We start from the raw sequence: 23,120 nt of genomic DNA, 5'->3' as shown, positions 1-23,120 counted from the left end.
TTTAGATTTGTCGCGTTTTTCTCGTTTCCCCGCCAAGATAAGAGTTCACACGCAGCTGGAATAGAAGCAGATAACCGAAGTAATCAGCAACGATTTCCAGCACAAAACAAGAGAACATGGAAAGTTCTGCATCAGAGCAGCTCGATAATTGCTCCACATCCATCCCTCCAAGACGTCAGAACCACAGCGGGGAGTATGAAGACGCAAGTAAGATAACGAGACTGGAGGGAGAACTCCCTGAAGTGTCATTTTGAATAAAGAAGGTGGTGAGAGTCGAAGCTAAAAAAATAAACATACAGATGTTCTAGGTCATCAGTCAATAACTTTGACACTCGCTATTTTAGTTATGATATATAACTTATGATTATAGGTGAAGATCAGAATGTAAATGCACTGGTAAAGGCTGAAACACTGTCAGTCTTACATCAGAAGAAAACTTCATCCATTTACTTATCTATTTGAGGTTTTCTGTGGACTGTGAATGCAAATCATCTAAAATATTTGAAAGAAAACACAGATTGGGAAGCTAAAATACAAAGGCACAATGCTACTTTACACACTACTGGCTGATGTTTGTAAAACAGCCAATCCAGGGGTGGCATTCCTTTGTCCTTGGCCCTGATTGAATGTTCCCTCAAGAGCGATGATAAAGACGATTGTAGATGGTAGCTTCTACGGTTGCTAAGATGCCTTCCACTGTGTTTTAAGAGGTCTGACGATTGAGCAAAACCTTCTTTAAGTTGGAGAAAACTTCCTCACAGAGTCTGAAAAGTGTGTTGGTTTCTTGAGGATTGTCACCGCCACCCCTATCTGTCACACTGCAGCTGTTGCCCCAAGCCTCCATGTGATACTGAAGACGTGCGTCAAGCAATAAAAGCAAACAGTCTGGGACGGTCTCTGCTTTCACTTCCTGAGGGAAGCAGATTTTATTCTTTCTTCAGACCAACCAACAGTCCTCCTGCAAATCTCTCCAAGCTCTCCAAAACATAGCAAATTTAAAATTTCCTCCCTAACAACAAGGGTTTATTAAAAAAAGCTGCTTCTGGCTACATTCTGTCATTTTGAAAACAAAATTTCACCTTCTAAAAACAGGAGGTATCACCAAAATATTACTGGCAAAGAACGCCTGCATACAATTATCTAATATTATTGAAATCCAAGTAGTTCTTTTTTGATACATTGTGCAGCAAAATTCACACATGGGGAAAAATTATTAGATTTGAGTTGGTACACTGACATTTTTAATAATAAATAAAACGGCCGTAGGGAAACAATTGCAAAAGAGCATCAGGATTAACATTAGTCATTTTGGATGTTCAAGTTGGAGCTAACAGAGGTCCAACTGCAGTCTTACACCCCAAAGCAATGTAAACTAGCCTATGAGTTTGCCCAATATCAGCTCCTTCGTTCTTTTTCTTTCGACCGAACTCATCACATCCACACTCCACTTCTGTTCACTGCAAAAACCTCCAATTTTATCCTGCATTATCCTGTATAAAACTCCCTTTTTCCACAAGAGCTGGAAACTGTTAGGCCCACATATGTACTGAGCAAAACATATTTATCAAATATCCACGGCAATCCTGCCAAGACCTCTAATCAACTGAACAGAAAAACAGAATTTTTTTTGTCAAGTTGCTTTGGGTAAATATGGGCAGCAGTCCATATTTAGCATATTTAGCAGTCCCAAGTATGAAATAACATTTCAGTTTTCATAACCTCTGACATTTTGTCTTTTCAAAACTAAATCAATCTACTTTGCGCAGCAGCTTCTTTGCACAACTCAGTCAGACTGAATGTAGAGTGTGTGTGTTCTAGGACTGAAACGATTAATCAATTTAATACTTATTGTTTAATTGATTGTTGTAGTAATTGTCAACAGATTTAGTAATCGATTAATTGCTAACTGGAGAATACAGACTCAGAAAAAAGGCTATTTAGCGAAAAAAAAAACACCTTCAGAGCGTCACTAAACCAAAACTGTAGAAAAATGTATACCGGTACATTTCAAATATATTAAATGTGTTTTAGTCAAAACTCTTCATAGTTTTAGCTTCACCTGTTTCAGATTTACTAAAGGAATGCTGTGGTATTGCTGTTTGTGCAACAAAATGTTTCTTTTCTTATTTACAAAAGGAACTGGATTATTTGTTTATTTGCATCTTTTAATATATTTCGAATATTGAACAAAAAAGGCTTAAGCAGTTAAATGAAAAATCTATATCTATATTCTATCTTTTATCCAATTAATTGATTAATTGTCTGAATAACTGAAGTATTAATTAATTACTAAAATAATCATTAGTTGCAGCCATAGTGGGATCAGTTTTCAAGTCTTTTCACAGATTCTTAATAAACTCTGGAAGATGATGTTTTAGCAGTTTCTCTTCCAGAACTGTCCTGTGTTCACCTCCATCCATCTTCCCATCAACCCCAACCAGCTTGAAATATCAGAGATATGAGCCAGATGTCCCAGAAAAACAGTAAAATAATTAGTATCCTCAGTTCCCAAACACTCAAAGTACAATTAACTGAAACCTTTTGCTGATTTTTGTAAATATACTGTGTAACATTGAACTGGTTGAGACCTCTGCTGATTTATAAAGTCAAATGCTGCAAACCCAGAAGTGTAGCTTGAGCTAAAGAAGCACATGACAGATGTAACAGTATCAGAAAGATCTAATATACAGCATATGTCAATGTGAGTTTATCCACATTGACATATGCATTGTCAATGTGGGAGTGCTCCACCTCCCACTGTGTTTAGTGGGTAAGAAAGTAAATGTTTCCTTCGGAAAGCGCCCTCCTCTGGTCTGAACTAATCAGGCCAAACTAGGTTTTTTCCTTGCACGGCTCCAACACGTTTATGTCTCCGTGACATTCTGGTCCCACTGTAATGACTCAAAACTAGGGTAGGTTGTTGTTTTAAGGCGGATTTGTCTTCGTGAGCGATGCCGTCATGGAAAACAAACCGCAACTACAGTACACAACACACAACACAGCAGAAGAGGAAGCAAAATGATCGTCTGTTCTGAAAGATGAGCTTGAAACAGAAGCTGTTTGAAATCATTTCTACCAAACCTTACACCGTTCAACACGCCGCCTGGATCTCGTTAAAGCAGAAAAAATAAGTAAAAACTTGTTGTTGTTTTAATTTTGCTCTCTAGTATAAAATCCTGAAAGAGAAAGTCTGGCCATTGGGTTTTTAACTTAAAGTCTAGTGGAGTTGGGTTAATCAAAGCACAGCAGCAAATCCACCTCTCACTGACTAAAAGCAATAAGGAAAAAAAAGGGTTCTTCAATGTTTAATTCAGATGCAGGCCTACGAGCTGTAACTCGCACAGAAGAAAATAAAGTAACTTACATTACATGGTATTTAAAATTTTCACCCTTACAGTATGACATTTTTTCCCTTAACATCAATAAAAGTTTGCATCAGTCCTCAGTTTTTTTGAGATTTTGCAGACTTTGAAAATAAATAGCAGGGGAAATGATTTTTAAACACATATCAGTTTATTGTGCAATAAAAGACAAGTTTAAAAAACTTTTTTTTTCTCTCATGAGTTTCAAAGCTAGAGATAATGATTTTAAAACAATCCAGCAGTTTATATTTTGACAATGTTGCAGCAATTCCTGCCATTTGAGGATTAATTTCAGCCCAGGCCTGAAGTCAATAAAGTTTTATGGATACCCTTGCTGCCTCTTGTGGCAAAACTAAGTACTGCAACAACAAATAATGAACAAAAGTTTTAGTTGGGTTTTTTTTCTTGATCTAATTTTATACATTTTTTACTGAAACTTCAAGGCAGAAAAAAAACATCGTGCATGAATGTAAAAAGCTTTGTTTACCCGTCAAAAACGTTAAATGCCATAAACAAAATGATCTTTTGGTCAAACTGTCAAAACTTTCAGAGCTTCACAAAAAATTATATATATATTTTTTATCACCTGGTAAACCATTTCACAGTGTTTGTTAAAATACTGGAACGCCAGCTGTCAAGTCACAACTTTTGAATAATTATGTAAAAAGCCAAAAATCAGGTGGTAAATCTTAGAATAGGACACAACAGGGTGCTTCTCCCCATCCTCTGTTAGTGACGTTTAGGTTTGAATTCAAACTTCTTTTATGATTTATATGACTTTCTGAGCCAGTCAGTAACATTAAATCCATTTTACTCACAGCACTGCATCAAAAGAACGACTTTTTATAGATATATGTGCCCCCAAGTGTATACATCTGAGCACGCTAATCCCTCTGACAATAAGAAGATGGTGCATCTAATCCGAACTGCACAACAATGCAGACCGAAAACTGACACTTCAAGGTACAAGAAGATTTAAGAGCAAATGTAAAATAAAAATTTAAAAAAGCAGCTTGCCAAAGCTAATCGCAGTACAAAACGGTGCTCTAAAAGGATCAGGCAAAATAACCAAATGAGAATGCAGCACCAATAAAGTCTGAAAGATTTATGATCTTTTTGCCTTCTTGTCACAGATCAGCAAACTGATGTGACTACCAGACACAGATAAAGTGAGTAAATACAAAAAGCAATTCACGGTTGAAATTTATGAATTACAGAAAAAACATGATCCAAAAGAAATGCACCTGTGTGGAAAAAATATATCTGGTCGTTGCTCCATTGTTTCTGGTCCCTGTTTGTTCCCTTACTTCTTCTGTTCCTCACCATTTTCTAAGTCTCTGATGAAGGAGGTACAAAAAAAACTTAAGAGTGGCTAAAACTGAAGAAATCTGTAAATGTTTTTTCTCAGGACTTTAATTATAAACCCTAACATGTATCCTAGAGACCTCATTAGCAGTAACAATTGACCAACACAGTTTTCACTGCTAACTTACATTTGTACAATTTGACTATTTACTAATTAAATTACTTCTGAAGGAGTAATTGAATTTCAACAAATGAATGCACTCACTCTCACACATACACACAGTTATATAATAATCTCCAGACAGATGCTACCCAGAGACGCCAGACTTATCAAATACTACACGAGGCATTTGATGTAGCATGTCAGAGTGTTATGTTCACTATCGCTCCAAACTTATAAGGTGTGGAAGAAGTAAAGATTGCCAATGATGTTGGCTGTGGCACATTTGAAGAACTATTTTTCTGCAAAATTAAATGAAAATGCTGAGAAAAGTTAACAAGTCGGTCAGATAGATTGAACAATTATCAATAGATTCTTAATATTGATAGACAAATAAATCGGCAACATCAGTTCTTAGAAGAATTTTAGAAAATCTTAAGACATCTCAATGCAAACAATGTATTTTAATTGTCATAATTTGAAAGCGTCATAACACTGCTGTTAAGAATGACTCTGCTACTAGTCAAAAAATATTACAAGTTAAGCCAGACAGATTTCCTTAGGCTAGTGATTGAAATCAGACTTTCGCAGATTATCACTTTGACTGCATTTTGTTTTGATTTCATAAAAATCAGATACATTTCAGACAAACTTTAGTCTTTAACACATCGCGGAAACACTCCGAGTACCTTATTTAAACTCTGTGATCATCAAGACATATTTAAATTGCAAACACAAACTTTAACTAAATTCAGTGATTTAAAACAACGCCTTTTACAAAGTAAAACTGAAGCGCTTTAAATTTGCAACGTAAAACCAAACCCTTCACTGTGATTTACATAAATTATAATATTACTGAAAAGACATTACATTTAAATGGAAGATATTTATGATATGCTCTCAGAGTAAACGTTCCTTACCTGCCTCGGCTTTACCCAGAGCGCTTTTAATTCGCCTCTCTGCTACCTTCAGAATAGACTCAAAGTCCATGGCACACATTAAAACACACCTGAAAACGCCCGCTTAGATCACTTCCTGGGTGAAAAAAAGAAACATCCACTTCTGAAACTCCCCCCAACTGGGGCCTCAAAAGTGAACCCATACAGCAACACTCAGTCTGAGTCCCACAGATAGGGCTATTGTGTCATGGAGGGCTGTCATCAGGCAAAGGGTTACCAAAGACGAGGTAGGGATGAAGGCAGCTTAAGTGTGTGTGATAGAGGTGGAGAGCAGAGATATGAAAAGTAGTTCCCACTATTAAAAGTTTCTCTTTTTGGTTGTGCTTTAATGTTAAAGATCATTAAACATGTTTCAGTACCAGAAAGAAACAGCCTGAATTTTCATTAAAAGCAAGTTTTCAAATGTTGGCTTAAAGGTTTGCATCATTGTCCTTCTGCGGGTCCGACGTCCATTTTGCGCTCAAGTTTACAAAATGATGACTGGGCAGAAATTATAGGCCAATCGTTCATAACCTGAACCAGCAAAGCAGTCCCAGACCACCACACTGCCACCACCATGTTTGACTTCATGCTAGATACAGCAGGAGAACAAGTTTGACATTTGTCATTCAAGATGTTCTGTAGCTGCGTTTCAATTGACGGTACAATTTCTTTAAGTAGAAAGTTCTTGCATTGGGAGGAGAATTCTTTTTTCGGCCATGTCAAAAAAGAAAATATCAATTTCTGATCTTTTCTCCGATTAAACAGTTTCAAAATGAACTGAGTTGTCGTCAAAGGTCTCGCTGCTTCTTATCATCCAGCCTGTGAAACCCCTTCTCAGTGAAGCCTTTGATGCCCCGCTGCTTTCTAAGTGCTCTTGGAAATGCAACACTCAGCACTCAGCCTCTGATGGCAGATACCTGCAGCTCTAGCTGTCCAAACACACGCATGCCTGCACACAAACACCCGTCTCTCCCCGGTTCTCCTCTTTGCTTCACTGCATCAGTCTGAAAATTACAGCGCTCCCGCCACGCCACGCAGCTACAATTGGATAAACAATACTTTTGTTTGACATAGAAATATTCCTGTCATCTACTGTATGTGCTACGTTATTATAGCAGAAATGCATACATTTTTGTGGGGGGGTTTCTGTCTCCAGCTTCTTAAATGTGGTGCCTCACATCTAAAATCTTCCTTTTAAGTAGGATGTTGCTATAAGAAAACACAAAGTTTTGCACAGTTGTGAAGTGGAAGGAAAATGCTACATGCTTTATTTTAAGTCTTTAATTTCAGCTAATTTATCCATGTAGTTCTGTCAAGCTGAGTTAGTTTAGATTGAATGTTTCTGCAAACAATCTTCCAGTCTACCAATTAGAAATAGGACTGGACTTTGACTAGGCCATTCCAACATGAATATGTTATCTTGCTCTGGCCCAATCTCTGTCTTTTTGGGTTCAACCATCAACAAATTACATTCCCTGGTTTTGCAGGACTCAGAGCGAGGTGTGGATGACTTAACTTATGATTTAATAAAGAGAGAAAATGCATTATTACACATAAAACCAAGAAAATGTGTCTATCAAAGTCTAGCTTTCAGCTACAGAAATGTGAGAGAGCAGCGTAAAATGTAAATAAAATTAAAAGCAATTGTTCAAAAGTCATTTAGCCTGAAACCAAAAAAGAAATAATCCTAGGCAAGTCGGAACCGTGTAACCATTGAAAGGTAACGTGAGCTACTGTACGTTTTATTTTGATGCAACACAATTTTCTGCTCCAGAATTCTGAATCCTGACATTAACAGAAGTAGGATCTACAGCAGAACTTACTGCTGTAGGTAAGTGCTTCCACTTGTTTTACAATCTGCCTGCGTGACATCTAACATACCAGACTGACATGAAATGTAATAATAATCATATATTATTATTAAATTAAAAATAAAAGTGGAGCACTTTTTTGTAGTCCAACACCTGCAAACCCCACAGAAACCTGTGCAGAACAAAGAATAATTATGTTATTGATGTAGAAATGTCTTCACATCTACAGTGCAATAAAACAGTATTTAAAAAACACTTGTCACACATTGGCCAAAAAACATCTAGATGATCCTCAAGACTTTCCTCAGACCTGGACGACTAACTGCAGGACCCTGCAGGACCCTGGTATGCTGGATCATGATCCAGCATACCCAGCAATGAGTCACTGGCACTTTGGATCACAGCATTACACTGATCCAAAGCAGAGTTTTTGGAATGGCCTAGTCAAAGTCTGAACTTAAATGCCATGGAATTCAGCCCGCTCAAGATAAAAAATTTAAAAAACAACTCTAATGTGGTTGGATTAAAATGATTCTGCTAAGAAAGGAGAACCAAACGTCCACTAAAGTGACGTAAAAACTTTCCTGTTTCATTTTTAAGCAGCTGTCAGGTTTAGGGGGAAAACACCTTTTAACATAACACCATGCTGATTTGGGAATTTTGTCACCATGAGGTTTGCCCCCTTGTAGTTGCACCAGTTTGAACAACTGATGGGTTATTTAATTGTACTACAAAAAATACTACTAGGATGTCATCTTTGCAAGAAGAACTTGTTTTCAGGTCCGATTATATAAAAGATGACGTATGATGACGCAGATTTTCTTGCCCAGTTTGACATGCAGGACATGATGAGTCCAGGCAAAAACAGACCAGTCCAGCAAAGTCATCTTTGTGCAGACTCAGTGTGTTTGGACAACAAAACCCATGAGCTAATGAGGGCGCACACACACAAACACACACACATATCTAAACCGAAACCCCACGGGTGACTTCAGAGGACAGACGTCATGGGGATTCTGTCCGCTCATCATATTCGAACGACGTAATGGCATGCAAACGACAATCCAGAAGGACAAATTTAAGCTCGGAGAAAACAACAAAGCTCTCCCTCTGATCACTTAGTGACTTGACTCTGAACGTTGTTGAAACTGAAAACGTAAGCTACCAAATGGAGTCCATTTGTGACTGAGAGACTTTTCCTTCCAGAAACAGCAAGACCCTGCTGCTGTACTACAGGGCTTGAATAAAACATAAAGCATGAAACCTTAACAGCAACTCTCCAAAGAAAATGGGCAGATACACGAGGATGAATGGGAGTCCACGCCTGCATGTGCTATTGAAGGTCCGGGGAACATTCCTGTGCCTTATTACTTCCAACAATGAATGCGATGGGTTCATCTGCAGGAAACAGGAATTGGACTCATGGAAATCCTCCATTGCAATAATGCTGAAGAGAACAATCCAGCAAGATGATGAGTTTTGTAAAAAAAAAAAAAAAAATAGACACATACATTAAGTTTAAATACGCACCAACGAGCAGCCAGATGGTTTTCCTAGTTTGTCTTTAATTAAAAGCAGAAAGCCAGCAGCTGAACTGAGGAAGCTGCTGGAAGATTATGAGCCGAGCGGCAGGGATAACTTGTGCTTCTCGGAGATGCAGCACTTTTTGTGGGTTTCGTGCACGAGTGCGTACGTGGGCGGGCGAGATAACATTTTCATCGGCTAATTGCAGAACATGGCAAAACAATACATGCAAGAAGCCAAGTTTCTGAGCCTCTCTTTCCAGCTATTCCCACAGAACTGTGGCTGCATCGAAGGCAAACAAACTAGAATTAACTAGAAAACATTCAATTAAACATCCCACTTTTAGTGGGAAAGCAAATCAGGGTGCTAAATGTGAATCTAATTGAAAAGCAATCAGTAAAATCTGCCAGAGATGTTTGTTAAAAAGCAAAGATTATAACTTTACTCATGCACCACAATCAAAGTGTTTTTTAACGCAACACTGTTTTTGAAAAATACTCCTACTCCTTTAGGTCTCAACTTTGGAGACACTTTGATCTAACCTGACAAAATGTTTGCAGCCAAATGTATGAAACAGTCTAAAACACAGACCAGGGTAAAGCAACAGTCCAGGAAGAGATTTTAAAGGCTGCTGTCCGTGGTGCTGAATCGTTCTGAACTCTCCAAACTCTGAAAGGACAGCGCTCTGTAATCACTCATCCAAAAGATATGGTTGTTTGCCATTAAAGGACGAACACATCGCCACTAACGGCTGATCTCATCATTACCGCGCGGAAACACTGGTTGCATTTTTATTCTCTGCTCACGGCCGTGTAGTGTCACACATCCTGGAGCTTTCGCATCACTTCAGCGAGCGTTGGCTTAGTTTGTAGAAAAGTTTGCTGAACTCTACAAAACTTTCCACTTTATGTTGTTTTAGAGATTAAAAAAAATAAAATCATCTTTTGGTCTCTTATGTTGTCCTCTAAATACTCTATGGCAGGACACGCCAGCCATCTTTCTAAAACGTCAATATGTCAATACTGTGAGCAGTTCCCAGTGTCAGTCCATCACACAGAGCAGACAGTGGAAAGTCTGCTGCCTTGCTCTCTTGGGAGCATGATTTATGAGTTTCAGGAGATTAACAAGACAGGCAAAATGCTTGATGTGACAAGCATTTAATTTAAGTGATTGAAACGTTCAGATTTGGAGTTTGCAACATTTACAACTGAGAATACAGGAGGAAAAAGTTTCTCCGCATTATTTCTGCTCCATAAATGTGGCCTGTTTGATCCTGAAGGTTTACATCTATATATTAGTGTTGCTAATTAGTTTGCATCATCACCTCTCCCCTTTTAAGAGCTCTCACTCGCTGCCCATGCTACTGCAGAGAAAGCCCAGTCCCACATGCACAGGTCAACTCCATCATAAACACTTTCACAGTCACTTTGTCGTGTTACAGGTACACACGTGCACCAAGCAAACAAACTCACCAGTTGGGTTCTTGGTTTTCTTGAGGCTCCTGCCACAAAGACACTGCAGCATATGCGATCCTTTGCTGAAAATGTTGTTCCAAATAAACCGCATGGATTTGGCCGAGACGGGGGAGGAGGAAGAGGAGGAGGAAGAAGAAGAGAAGGAAGAGGAGAAACGCTCCGGATGCGGCAGCCTAAAATTCACCCACCGCATGGGGGCTGATACTCCCCCCTGTTTGCATGCCAGCAGAACCGGCCAGCTGTCGGGCTCAGTTCGGCGGTGCGGCGCGCCCCCGATCTGCACCATAGACAAAAGTAAGAGCAGGAAGCCCAGCTCTTCGCCCGGATTCTCGCCCGCTTTCCCCGCAAGCTCGAAGACCACCAGCCGCAAGTATTCCGCGTCGACGTCGCCCCCGTGCGGTTGGAAAAGCGCAACCGCTGCGGCGGATGTCTCCTCCGTCTCCTGCTGCCCCAGCGGCCGGTGGTCCTCAGCTGCGGAGGAAGGGTCGCTACTGCTACTGCTGCTGCTGGTGCCGCGCGGCCGCCGCGGCGCGAAAAGCCCCGGAGCGCTTCTCTTCAGATGGCGTCGTCTGCCGCGCGGCGCGGGGAGAGGAGCGGCGGCGACGTTCAGGCATGCGGCGGCGCTAGCGTGAAGTCGGCTGTACGCGGCAGCTGTCTGCTTCTGCACAAAAAACCATTGCATATTAGTGGGGATCGCAGGGGGTCGATGCGTCCGTCCGTGTGGGAGGAGGGGAGGAAAGGGAGGCGGGGTGCGGAGAACCTGCCGGGTGTCCGTCAGCAACTCGGTGGCATCACTCCGTCCGTGCGGCAGGAAAGTGCTGCAGCAGGGGGGGCTCCTTTCCAAACACACACACACACAGGCACGCACCCCAACACGCTGAGCGCACACGCTGGATGAAAAATCAGCGGTGCTCCTGCTGGTGAATCACTGCAGGGAATCTCTCACACTATCCCACCTTGTGTTTTCCCTCTTTTTTTAAAACAAAATCCTTATGAATATTTGATCCGCGTTTCTCAATAATCCATAAACTCCAATGCGCCAAGATCCTGCTGCTGCTGTTGCTGTCTGTCTCTCTCCTCTCCGCCTCCTCCTGCCGCTCTTCCTCACCTTGGTAATAAAAAATTAAAAAAGAAGCTGCGGGAGTCTGGCTGTGGAGCCTTCAGCAGTCCAGAAACTGGATGTGGGGAAGACGCGGGAACCCGGCGGTGTCTCGGTCCAGTCACGGGGCATCAGAGTCCTCTCCAGCCGCGCTGAGGGGACCGACGCGACAAGGTGCACCGACTATCGATACCCAGCCAGCAAACTAAGTAGAAGCGGTTACAGCAAACATCTGTTCCGGTGTGCGGCATCAAAATAAGACATGGCACCATCGATCCACGCATGTGCGCTCAGTGGTTTGGCTTGCAGTAGGGGAAAAAAATGTTAAGAAGGAAGCAATTGTTGAAAGAAAGCCAAAACACGTCCGCTTTGAGTAAATCTTGTAAGAGAGGTGGAAACAAAAAAAACTAACTGCTGATTATTTTTAAACACATCAGCTACATGATGAAACAAGGTGATGGCCCCATCATGCTGTGGGGGGAACTTGGTCAAAGTTGATGATGCGAAATGCAGGAAAATCCTGGAAGAAAACCTGTTACAAGTTGCAGAACACTTGAGGTTTGGGCCAGATGTTTATCTTCCAGTTCAGCCAACTCTACAAAGGAAAGATATGTGCTAAAATGGTCTAGTTAAAACATAGACCTAACCCCAACTGAGAAGCTGAAAGAGCATTGTTCTCTGGAGGAGCAAAGGATGGTTCTACACAGTGTTAAATCCAGACTATGAATTAAAAAATTATATTTTACGCATTTTTTCTGTATTTTTTTATGTAAAAATATATGTTTTCCTTCCGGTTTATAACAATGCCGTGCTTGTTCATCTACTGCATAAATCCCAGAGAAATACGTTGGACTTTGGAGATTTGACTTGATAGAATGGGAAAAGTTCCAGCAGTATGAATACTAATTTACTACCTTGCATTTATTTAAATGTTAAACTAATATTCAAAGCGACTTTGCTGCGTGATAAGAAATTGAATGCCAAATAATGCCAATAATACTTTTGTTTTGTTTTTGTTTTTTGTGGGGGGAGGAGGGGGTTTGCTAAACCAATCTGTCACACTTTCTTGTTTTAGAGCAAATCAGTGCAAACAACCCAAGCTCGCTGTCATGACTTTTATTTTGAAGGAAGCAGCTACCTCCGGCTTTCTAGTGCAGCTTGCTGCAGCCCAACTGGGGTGGAGGAAGTTTCCAGTTAGTGAAGACACGTGGTTCCCCACACCGTCAATATGTGACTGACAACCACAGAGAGAGAGAGAGAGAGAGAGGAAGCATGCGGCGCAGAGGCATTACTCATCCAAAGGGAAAACCGCTTCTTCTTCGCTGCTCCGCCTTTTGAGCTGCAGAAGCTCCAGAACTACTCTCAAAATCCAAACGCAGCGTATGTTTTTGACAACCTGTTGCACGACTCGTTTGCAACATTAAGATGTTCAAGCTCCGATTAGAGTGCCTCATCTAATCAGTGTTTTGTTTTCCGGTTTCCTTGAACAAGCAGGATGTTTTGTTTTTTTTTTTTAATCAAGAAGAAACACAGGCTTGTGCCGTAATCAGCGCTGCAGTTTTTTGTTTTTTGGGGTGGAGGGGGCGCTCGGTGTGCTGCAGTGATTGTTCACTCAGAGCCAGAGCTGGCATGGTCCACAGTGCTGAATCCACACATGCTGCTGCAGCAGGCATCCACAGACTGAGAACCCAGTGAACAAATTAATAGGCTGTAAACTGGTTTGTTTGCCAGGGAGGCCGAAAATGTAAAAACAACATTTATTCTCTAGTTGGTTTCCTTTGTTGAATCAGGTTGACCCCTAGACGACTAAACATAGGGCTACAATGTAAAGGTTTAGACCTAAGTAGGTCTTTACTTAGTCAAAGTAAAGACCTACAATTAAGCCCAACGTTGTTTATAGACATACAGACAGAAACGGAAGAATCCATCAGGAAACAATGAGAAACTAAGAGCTTAAATACTGAGACAGGGGGTGGAAAATGGCGAAGGAGACCAGATAAGCTAATCAGAGGAGATGTGGGAGAGCAGCGCCAGAAAAACAGTGTGGAGACCGAGGGAAGGAGACGAATTAACACAAAACGAGATGAACTAAGACTGAAAAAGGTCTACAAACAAAAACAGAAAGTCCTGAAACTATCGTAAGAGAATAAACCAAAATGCATAGATGAAAGAGCACAATAATTATCTAACATAGCAACACCTCTCCAACAATAATAAACAGAGAAATAAACTGAGTAGGTCAAGACCTATCAAATGTCAATAAAGTAGGAAAATATCAAAACTCAAACAACCAAGGATCGTAACGCTAAGCTCCACAAGCTTTACTTGTTATTATGATGTCACAATTCTGTCCAGGTCTGCAGCAGAGACGGAACCAAAAGGAAACAGTAAGTCATGCATGCACGTGTGCACGGTCCAACTTTAGAAGAAACTAAAACCACTGGAAGGTTTATGGGTTTTATTGCACAGACAAGAGCAATATCCTTATAAATCTGAACAAAGCCAAGTAAATCTAAATAAAAATGCAACACTTAAGTCATTCTATAACAGAAACAGGATTGAAATAAATTCAGACAGTGTTTTTTTATTCACAGTGATCATACTGACCAATAATATTTAACCTAACTGCTGTGAACAATCAGACTGCCAAGTACAGTACAGACCAAAAGTTTGGACACACCTTTTAATTCAATGAGTTTCCTTTATTTTCATGACTATTGACATTGTAGATTCACACTGAAGGCATCAAAACTATGAATAACACATGTGGAAATATGAACTAAACAAAAAGTGTAAAACAACTGAAAATAGCCCTTATATTCTAGTTTCTTCACAGTAGCAACCTTTTGCTGTGATTACTGCTTTGCACACACTCTGCATTTTCTTGATGAGCTTCAAGAGGTAGTCACCTGAAATGGTTTTCACTTCATAGGTGTGCCCTGGCAGATTAATAAGTGGGATTTATTGCCTTATAGTCATAAAAATAAAGGAAATCGGCATATTTTAATACTGAGCTAGCTGAAAATACTGCCTGAAGATAAAATATAAAGGTGCTTACAGACCCAGCAGCTGAGTCACAAATTTATAGAATATTTGAGTCATAAGGAAAAGGTTTTTTATATCCCCCTAAAGTGACCGCACAAAAGCCCTTAATAATCAAGATGTATTGTGCATCAGAGCTCTGATTGGTTCAGATGTTTCTAACGAGGGACAGAAAAAGGCAAGGAGCAACACTAAGAAACACTTAGCATAACAGCTTTACCACTACTGGTTCACACTGGCATCCGCACTTCGGAACATGAGGTGGAAACAAGCTGCAACGGACTGGAACTGCTGCTCCCTGACGCCCTCATGTGTTGAATCACACGGACTGCAGAAAAGGACTGAAACCCAACACATAAACTGTATTGAAACGAGTAACATGAAAACAATTAAGATTTTTTATTTTATTTTTTTTTTTTACTTCTTATTTTTGGATTTAAGCAAATACAATTCTAGCTGTGCTAAACTAACTAAATAAATGTAAATATGTATCCAACTTGTCTTTTTGTTTGTTTTGTTATGGGGTTTTTTTGTAACTGCAATTAAGCTGCTGACCAGAAGGGGCAGCATTGTATTACCATGGCTACTGAATCGAACTTGCAGTCACACAAAGAAGAAACCCGCCAATAAAAAAACAATCCAGAAGAAGAAGACAAAGAAGACGGTAGTTGATCCTAGGGAACTGTGTATCTACATCACCCGGTAAGCGATTTTGCTTTGTGAATTTTTTAGGGGTTTTGTAAATAGTATAGAAATGTTTTTTTATGTTTATATGAGTAGGGCAGAAACAGCGTTGCTCTATTATTTCCTGTCTAAAGGTTTGTCGTTGTAAGGAGATGCTCGACGAAAATGCTTAACTTACTAAGCTAATCATGCGTAATTTACCTTCACACGCCTGACTAAAATATTTAAAGGTATTTAGCTTTTTGGTTAAAAGGAGAGTACTTGAGAGAAATGACGCAGTTGTATATAGCTGATAAGTTTTTGTCTCACTGCCAAACAACTTAAAAATTCAGCAATTCAAGAGTTCCAGCATGCTTCTCATGGCTTTCAAGAGTCCAGTTGACAAAGTATGACACTAGCTTTGCTTAGTTCAATAGTTAATGAAGGAAGAGGAGCTGGTATGCAGTAACTCTAATCCAGTAACTTAGCAGAAGGATTAGGGATTAAGCATTGTAATGCATGCTATCCATAACTATAAAATTACAGTCAAAACCAGGAAGGCTGATCTAAAGGACAAACTTTGTTTCTTCAAAGCAACTTTTGATACATGATGGTTTTTGAGACTATAATAAAGACAAGGAATGTGTAAAAGTATTGTTCTTTGTTTTAACCATCTCTTCTTTTCTGTCTTGCAGGAATGCTTCTCCACCTTTTAACTTCCACCCTTCCCCTAATAACTCCCCACTCCCACCATTTTCCTGAACTCTTTCATTACTGACTTTTCCTCATCATCATTGCGGGGGGGAGCTAAAATTAGCAGCAGTCATGGTAGATGTCAGTAAATGGCCACTGTTCTCTCTGCTGAGCAGCGAGGTGCGAGCCACAGTCCGCCAGGCCTGTGTCTTTGGGACATCGGCGAACGAAGCCATCTATGTCACTCAAGAAAATGACGTGAGCACAAACCGTTTTAAGTCACACACACACACAAGAGGGCATACAGTGTCATTTGAAGGCATTCACATGTCTTGAACTTTCTCCACACCTTACCACAAACTTCAATGTATTCTATTGTGATTTTTATGACATAGACCAGGCGTCTGTGTTTTATAAGACTGGCCGTTGTTAAAAAGAAGTCCTGTTTTGTCGTTTGCAAACAAAGCCAGCATGTGGCAGAAGGCGCTCTTGTTTACATGAGACCAAATGAGGCTTTGTGCTTGCATGCAAAATGCTGCATGGGGAAGAAAATGAACGCTGCGCATATCCCTGAAGATGGTGGTGGCAGCTGCAGGTATACTTGCTCTTCAGCAGGGACAATCCTAAAGGAAAGTCTTTCCACATTGTTTCCACAATCTTTGCACAAGCTCATCGTTTGGAGCTACTTGAAGTTGCAGTGTTGCATATAAATGAGGCTATTATGTGAAATGCACAAATTTTCTTGAATAATTTTTTATTTTTTTTATTTTAGGTGTATGTATTTGGTCTAAACTGCAGTGGCTGCCTTGGGACAGGTGACAGTGTGAGCACTATTGTGCCAAAGAAACTGGACTTCCTGGAGGGAAAGAAGATCGTCAGCCTCAGTTACGGCAGTGGACCTCATGTGCTGTTGGCGTCAGAAGGCAGGTTATTACACTCATCATTTAGTATGTAAACGGAAGGTCTGTTTTTTTTTTTCCTGTCAAAACTAGAAGTTTAGGGCTTTTCCAGTCACATTTGCACAATTTTAGTGACTTGATCACAAGCAAACGACACTACTTCAGATGCATTTGCATAAATATTCAGTCCTTCTAGTAACATTTTAAAATAATATATTGAATATCATCAAATGCCAATTTCAATCATTTTCAGATTATGCAAGCTTATTTATTTTGGGTTTAAGCAAATGAAGCTCATTTCAGTTTCTAGAAAAATTAAAATATTTTCTAGAACTAATAAGAATTTTAGATCCAGAGAAGTTGGCAGATGACATCTTCTCCTTAGCCTAGGATGAATGCTTTTGGTGTTTCTGTTTTGGCGTTGACCTCATATAAGGAATGAGAGTTCAGAAGTCTCCCTCAAATTATCCTTTACTGTTCTGTAAATACTGCAGTTATCTCTGTTGCTTGTGTAAAATTCTTAACTACTTTTCCAACCCCCCCCTAACTTTTCATTAATGTGCACAGATACTACACTCCCTCACAGCCTCACCACATTAAGCAGAAGGGCGTTAGCTTCAATATAAGATTGTGAAGAGTTGGGTTAGTTGCGACTTGAAGGCAAACATGCTTGGGATTTGATCACTCAGGAAGCTTTCAGAGCCCAAAGCTCCATACTGCAGCTGAACAAACAGTTGTAACACTCGTAAACTAGCTTGCAGCTAATTAAACTCACTTTGGCTTTCATGCTGTTTTTGTTTGTAACTTCTAACAAGACAAGTAAAGGATGTATATCTGTTGCTATCTCTCAGATGGTCAGCTGTTTGCCTGGGGTCATAATGGTTACAGTCAGCTAGGGAACGGCACAACCAACCCGGGATTTTCAGCCGTGGCGATCACGACGAACCTACAGAACAAGAAAGTGATGGAGGTGGCATGCGGCTCGCATCATTCTCTGGCTCTCACTCACGACGGAGAGGTAAGCGTTCTTTTTATTATCGCCTTGCCTGTTATTGGTAATGTATAACATGTATTTTATTTGTTTTCTTGCATATAGCAACATGGTTAACAAAGTGCATAAATACCAGACTACTACTTGATTAATTCAATCAGTTCATTGAATAATGAGGTAAATGTAAGCAATCATGACTGCAAAGGAATCTAAAATGACTTATACAAATTATTAAATGAATGATTTTAAATGAATGTTACTAAATGTACACACAAATCTTCCATATTCTGTTTAAATTTAAACATTACCATCCTCCCCACAGGTGTTTGCATGGGGTTATAACAACTGTGGCCAGGTGGGTTCAGGCTCTACAGCCAACCAGCCGTACCCAAGGAAAGTCTGCAGCAGCCTGCAGGGCAAGACTGCAGTGAGCATCACATGTGGACAAGCATCCTCCATGGCTCTGGTTGACAACGGCGAGGTGATAGTGCTGTGTTTATTTTTTCTAATTCTTCTAAGAGCCTGAACTTGATGCAGTGTTTTTGTACTTTTAGATTTACGGTTGGGGCTACAATGGAAACGGGCAGCTAGGAACTGGGAACAATGGCAATCAGCTTTCTCCTTGTCGCCTTACTACGCTTCAAGGGTTGTGCATTCAACAAGTAAGAACTTTCTAACTTGCTGTATAGTTTTGAAGTAATCATGGTTTACAATTAAACTGCGTTGGTTGAATGTCAAATTCAACTCCAACAGCTCTTTTCCTACTGTCCAGATTGTTTCAGGATACGGACACTGCTTGGCCCTAACAGACGAAGGACTACTGTATGCCTGGGGAGCAAATACTTATGGTCAACTAGGAACTGGCAATAAGAACAACCATCTCAGTCCTGTGCAAATCATGGCTGACAAAGAAAGGTAAAGTGGAAGAGAATGCATTTGAAACAAAAGGTTCTTTTTTCCTTTTGGGATTTAGCCTCCCTGCTTCCTGTCTTTGTTTCAACCCTCTCTACTTCAACTTCCACAGGAAGCTAGAAGCAGTAGCCGCTTGGCAAAATTATCATTTTCCTTTTCATACACAATGGCTTCAGGGCAGATGCCCATCATGTGTTACTGTGTGGCGTATAAATAAATCTGTAATCCTGTAGGGTTGTAGAGATTGCAGCATGCCACTCGACACACACTTCAGCAGCCAAGACTTCAAGCGGCAAGGTACATATCCGATTTTATCTTTGCAACATTTATATATAGACAGTATCGTTTGGAAAACATTTTGTTGTTGTTGTTTTTTTCACACTACATGTTAAAATGGTCTGTTTTTAATGATTTGTTTAAAACGACAAACATCTACCTCAGAGGTTTTGACAGGGAAAATGTCTAAAAGGATAAAATTGTCCAGCTTTTCAATGTCAAGATAATCAGAATGAAATTGAAAGTTAGTCAGATCTAGATAATTAATTCAGTCTAGTGCTTATGAAAGTTTAACAACTAAAACGAGATAAATCTTACATGTAATCATTCAAGTTTATAGCAAGTCAAGCCAAGAAATTTTCCCAATCAAGCTAACTGCTAACTAGATCAAGCCAGTCAGTCAAATTTGGAGCCCATCAGAATCGAGCTATAAATGAATCCAGTCAAATTTAGAGCTAGTCCAAGCAAAGTCAACTACTTTCCCAAATCAAGTTCGCAGCTAAACAGATCAACCTAATATCGAGAGCAAGTGGAAATGCCTGCTTTAAAAAGTTAAAGTTCAGTTCAGGTTCAAACCACCCTTAATTAGTCAACAAAAAAAATCTAAATAAATGAGGGATGATCACTTTAGACGTGGCCACAGCACTGCAAATATCTTACTTTACAGCGTGCATTATTAACTCTTCATTGCCTATACCTCCAAATAGTTGCGTATTAAAATGCTAATTCAAATACCTGCTTTTCAGGTGTACATGTGGGGTCAGTGTCGAGGCCAGTTGATCTCACGTCCTCGCCTCACCCACCTCAGCAGCATGGATGATGTGTTCGCCTGCTTCGCTACGCCCCCTGTGACGTGGCGCCTCGTGTCTATGGGTGAGAAAAAGAAAACGATGTGGACAACTCATTCACAGCGCCCTCCACAACTTTTGCCACCCCTGGTAAAGAAGCGTTAAAAAAAATGTACTAAATCAGTCTTTTATAGTAGTAACATATACATATTCTCATACTGAATTTTAGAAAATTCCATGTTTTCTTTATTTACAAATCCACAATTATTCGCACTCCTTCTGTTAACTGGAAATTAAGGGTGGAAGAAATCTAATGAATAAATTGTCAGTATGACAATTTGCCTTTGCCATCAAAGATGTATTTATATTAAGGCTTCTTACTCATCTTTATCAGGTGCGAAAATAAATATTTAGTGTACTGTATTCACTAAATATCCAATGAAATGAACACCATTGAACTACATCACTATTTCAGAGCACGATGACTTCATGACCATTTCCGAGGCTCTCAGGGAAGAGTTTGACTGTCCAGACACTGCCGACCTCAAGTTCAGCGTTGATGGAAAATACATTTATGTTCACAAAGCTGTCCTGAAGATCAGGTTTGTTTATTTCTGTCTGGGAATGAAACTAAATTTGAATGTTTGAGCTTCTCTGCTGTCCAATTGGCCAGAGCGCCATTAGAAGAAGGGCACAAAAGCACCAGATAAAAATAACTAATCGCAAACATTTGACTTTTTTCCTTTATGACCGCTAATTTTATCCTTTCACCAGTACTCTAGCTTCTCCTCCGCCTAAATGAAGGTGTTTTGTGTGCTGTTAGGTGTGAGCATTTCCGCTTAATGTTTCGCTCCCAGTGGACAGAAGATCAGCAGGAGGTGATCGAGATCGTCCAGTTCTCATATCCCGTCTACAGATCCTTCCTGCAATTCCTCTACACAGACACTGTCGATCTGCCACCCGAGGACGCCATCGGTAAGACGGAACGCACGTTTTCCAAACATGATGCATTTTCTAAAGTTTGTGTCTTTGGTTCAGGCTTATTGGATCTGGCTACGTCTTACTGTGAAAACCACCTGAAACGTCTGTGTCAGCAGATAATCAAGAAGGGAATTACTGTAGAAAATGCCTTCACCCTGCTGTCTGCAGCCATTCGATATGATGCAGAGGTAATGCTATTTGGAGAATTGCTCTCCATTGTAAACACTTTGTACTCTTAATACCATATCTGATCAAATCTAATGTTTAACACATGACTAAAGTTGATCATCTAAAGGATATATTGACCTGACTAGAGGAAAATGAATGTACCGCTGCTTGTAAAACATGCAGTCCAAACTTTCTCCTTTAGATGTTTGACTTTTCCCACCTTCGCAGATGCAGTGCCTTACAAAACATTTTTACATTTTCTCACACAAACTTGTCAAAAATATTCGTTTCTACACATGCAAAGCTGGTGGAGACACAAGATTTCCAAATGTAATGATACTAAAAGGTTTTCCTGGAAAGTATTGACTCAGAGGGGCTGAAAAAATATGTTAAACCACTGCCTAAGTATGTGCTAATCTGTTGTGCAACATTCCAATAAAATATGTTTAAGTTGGTGGTGACAAAGCTGAAGCATTATGAAAACTTGCATTTCTCTAATTAGTTCGCACTTAAACAGATGCATCAATGAGGAATTGTCTCTTTCTGTGAGATTATTGTGACCACTAGTGTACACTTGGTGAACTGCAATCTTTGCTAACGTGCGTTGTTAATGTCCTAGACATTACTTCTAATTTGCTCTGATTCATTTAACTTTAATGTTCCATACCACTCTTGGATCTAATCATGATTGTTTTGATTTTTTTTCCAGGATCTTGAAGAATTTTGCTTCAAGTTTTGTGTCAACCACATGACTCAGGTGACTCAGACCACAACTTTCTGGGAAGTAGACGGAGCCATGCTCAAAGAGTTTATCAGCCGAGCCAGCCGCTGCGGAGCCTTCAAAAACTGAGCGATGCTCTTGCCTTCTCGCATTTTAAACACACGTGTGCTGCAGGTTCAGCACGCCATATTGAACTGACAGTAGTTATCTACGGATTTTTAATCAGCACTTTTGGCCAATTCCTGTGAAGTCATTCTGAATGTTCATAAATATGAATATTTACATGCTGCAAGTGTTCTCTACCGCAATTTTCTTAACCAGTTCTTGCATTCCACTTTATTTAACTGCACAATGCATGTGAGAAACCGAAAGGGTTAAGCCACATTTGAAGTTTTAAATGATATCATCTGATTAGTGCAGGTCATTTGGTTGATTGCTACTGTTCAAGATATTTTAAGTTCAAAACGACTGATTTTGGACTTTGCTCTGTAGCACATAATCTTGCCTGCGTTATCAAGTCAAACTTGATTTTTAAAGAGATTTGAGCATTTACTTTTAAGGACGTTACACTAGAATCTTTACTAATGTTGTGCGCTGTTACAATGTTCTAAGCTTCCTTGTTTCTCTGTTAATGTATATGTTTTGAAATTGATTTAAGGCAATATTTGACAAAACTTAATACTTGTAGTTATTACTGTATTCATACAGTTACCAAAGATAGAATAAGAATCCTGCTGCCTGGATGTGCTTGATAAAACTAAATGTTATTGACCCAATTACTCTGCAGGAGGACAAAGGAAGATCTGTTTGTTTCTTTTCTTAGGTTTCCTTTTCTCAATGATCTGAAACAATCTTTATTTGGAATGAATTTGATCTTGGAGCTTAGTTTATGTGTTCTGTTTAGGGACTGTTTCAGATTTAGTAAAGCAGGTCAATGGGCAGTTAAAATCATGAGGTTGAGGTTTACAGTTTTTATTTTGTCTTGTATAAATATGGAGATTGAAACAGAAAATGTGATGGTTTCCCTTAACATGTATTTTCATAGTTTTTTTTTTTTTTAAAGCTCATATTTGCGAACTTAAACACAGCTCTAAAATTCTTGAGTTGATTTGCTGTTAAATACTTGCAATGATTTTTGCTTTTTTATATCTAGTTTTAAAATGCTCTTTGTCTGAATAAATAAAGACCTTGAAATAAGCAATGCTGGAGTTTTTGACTTCCACACTTTTTGTGACGTGCCAAAAAAAAAAAAAAATGGTTAAGCTAAAATTCCAGAATTTTTTCTCCAGCTCACTAATAAACTGAGCAT

The 23,120-nt window shown here is 39.6% G+C and overlaps 2 protein-coding genes across 3 annotated transcripts in view; one reads left to right on the top strand and one right to left on the bottom strand.

Moving 5' to 3' along the window:
• Positions 1-12,380, bottom strand: part of LOC114138504 (fibroblast growth factor 14-like) — a 55,134-nt gene extending 42,754 nt beyond the window's left edge. The window contains exon 1 of the mRNA XM_028007813.1: positions 10,576-12,380. Coding sequence (XP_027863614.1) covers positions 10,576-11,260 — 685 coding nt within the window. The 5' untranslated portion in view covers positions 11,261-12,380. The remainder of the gene's footprint in view (positions 1-10,575) is intronic.
• Positions 12,381-15,335: 2,955 nt separating this feature from the next.
• rcbtb1 (regulator of chromosome condensation (RCC1) and BTB (POZ) domain containing protein 1) lies at positions 15,336-22,095 on the top strand. Of its 2 annotated transcripts, XM_028007872.1 has the most exons (13): positions 15,336-15,421; positions 16,078-16,333; positions 16,848-16,998; positions 17,826-17,992; positions 18,288-18,446; positions 18,520-18,627; positions 18,738-18,880; positions 19,111-19,174; positions 19,900-20,026; positions 20,417-20,543; positions 20,765-20,916; positions 20,980-21,110; positions 21,800-22,095. In XM_028007872.1, the coding sequence occupies exons 2-13, from the start codon at positions 16,208-16,210 to the stop codon at positions 21,938-21,940; spliced, it is 1,596 nt and encodes a 531-aa protein (XP_027863673.1). In that variant the 5' UTR covers positions 15,336-15,421; positions 16,078-16,207; the 3' UTR covers positions 21,941-22,095. The 2 variants fall into 2 exon arrangements, 1 of the variants encoding a protein (XP_027863673.1); XR_003594229.1 differs by lacking the exons at positions 20,980-21,110; positions 21,800-22,095 and having other exon boundaries at positions 19,900-20,091; positions 20,765-20,906.
• Positions 22,096-23,120: the final 1,025 nt, after the last annotated feature.

Source organism: Xiphophorus couchianus, chromosome 22, assembly GCF_001444195.1.
Source record: "Xiphophorus couchianus chromosome 22, X_couchianus-1.0, whole genome shotgun sequence".
NCBI lineage: Eukaryota > Metazoa > Chordata > Actinopteri > Cyprinodontiformes > Poeciliidae > Xiphophorus > Xiphophorus couchianus.
Note: the sequence above shows the minus strand (reverse complement) of the source record. Positions and strands in the feature narration are given on the sequence as shown.

What these genes read in the sequence shown, in the direction of transcription:
- rcbtb1 (XM_028007872.1), top strand. Translation starts at nt 16,208, where the DNA reads ATGGTAGATGTCAGTAAATGGCCACTGTTCTCTCTGCTGAGCAGCGAG. An exon ending in ATGTCACTCAAGAAAATGAC is followed by an intron (nt 16,334 to 16,847) that starts GTGAGCACAAAC and finishes TTTTTATTTTAG; the next exon opens with GTGTATGTATTTGGTCTAAA. An exon ending in ATCATGGCTGACAAAGAAAG is followed by an intron (nt 18,881 to 19,110) that starts GTAAAGTGGAAG and finishes GTAATCCTGTAG; the next exon opens with GGTTGTAGAGATTGCAGCAT.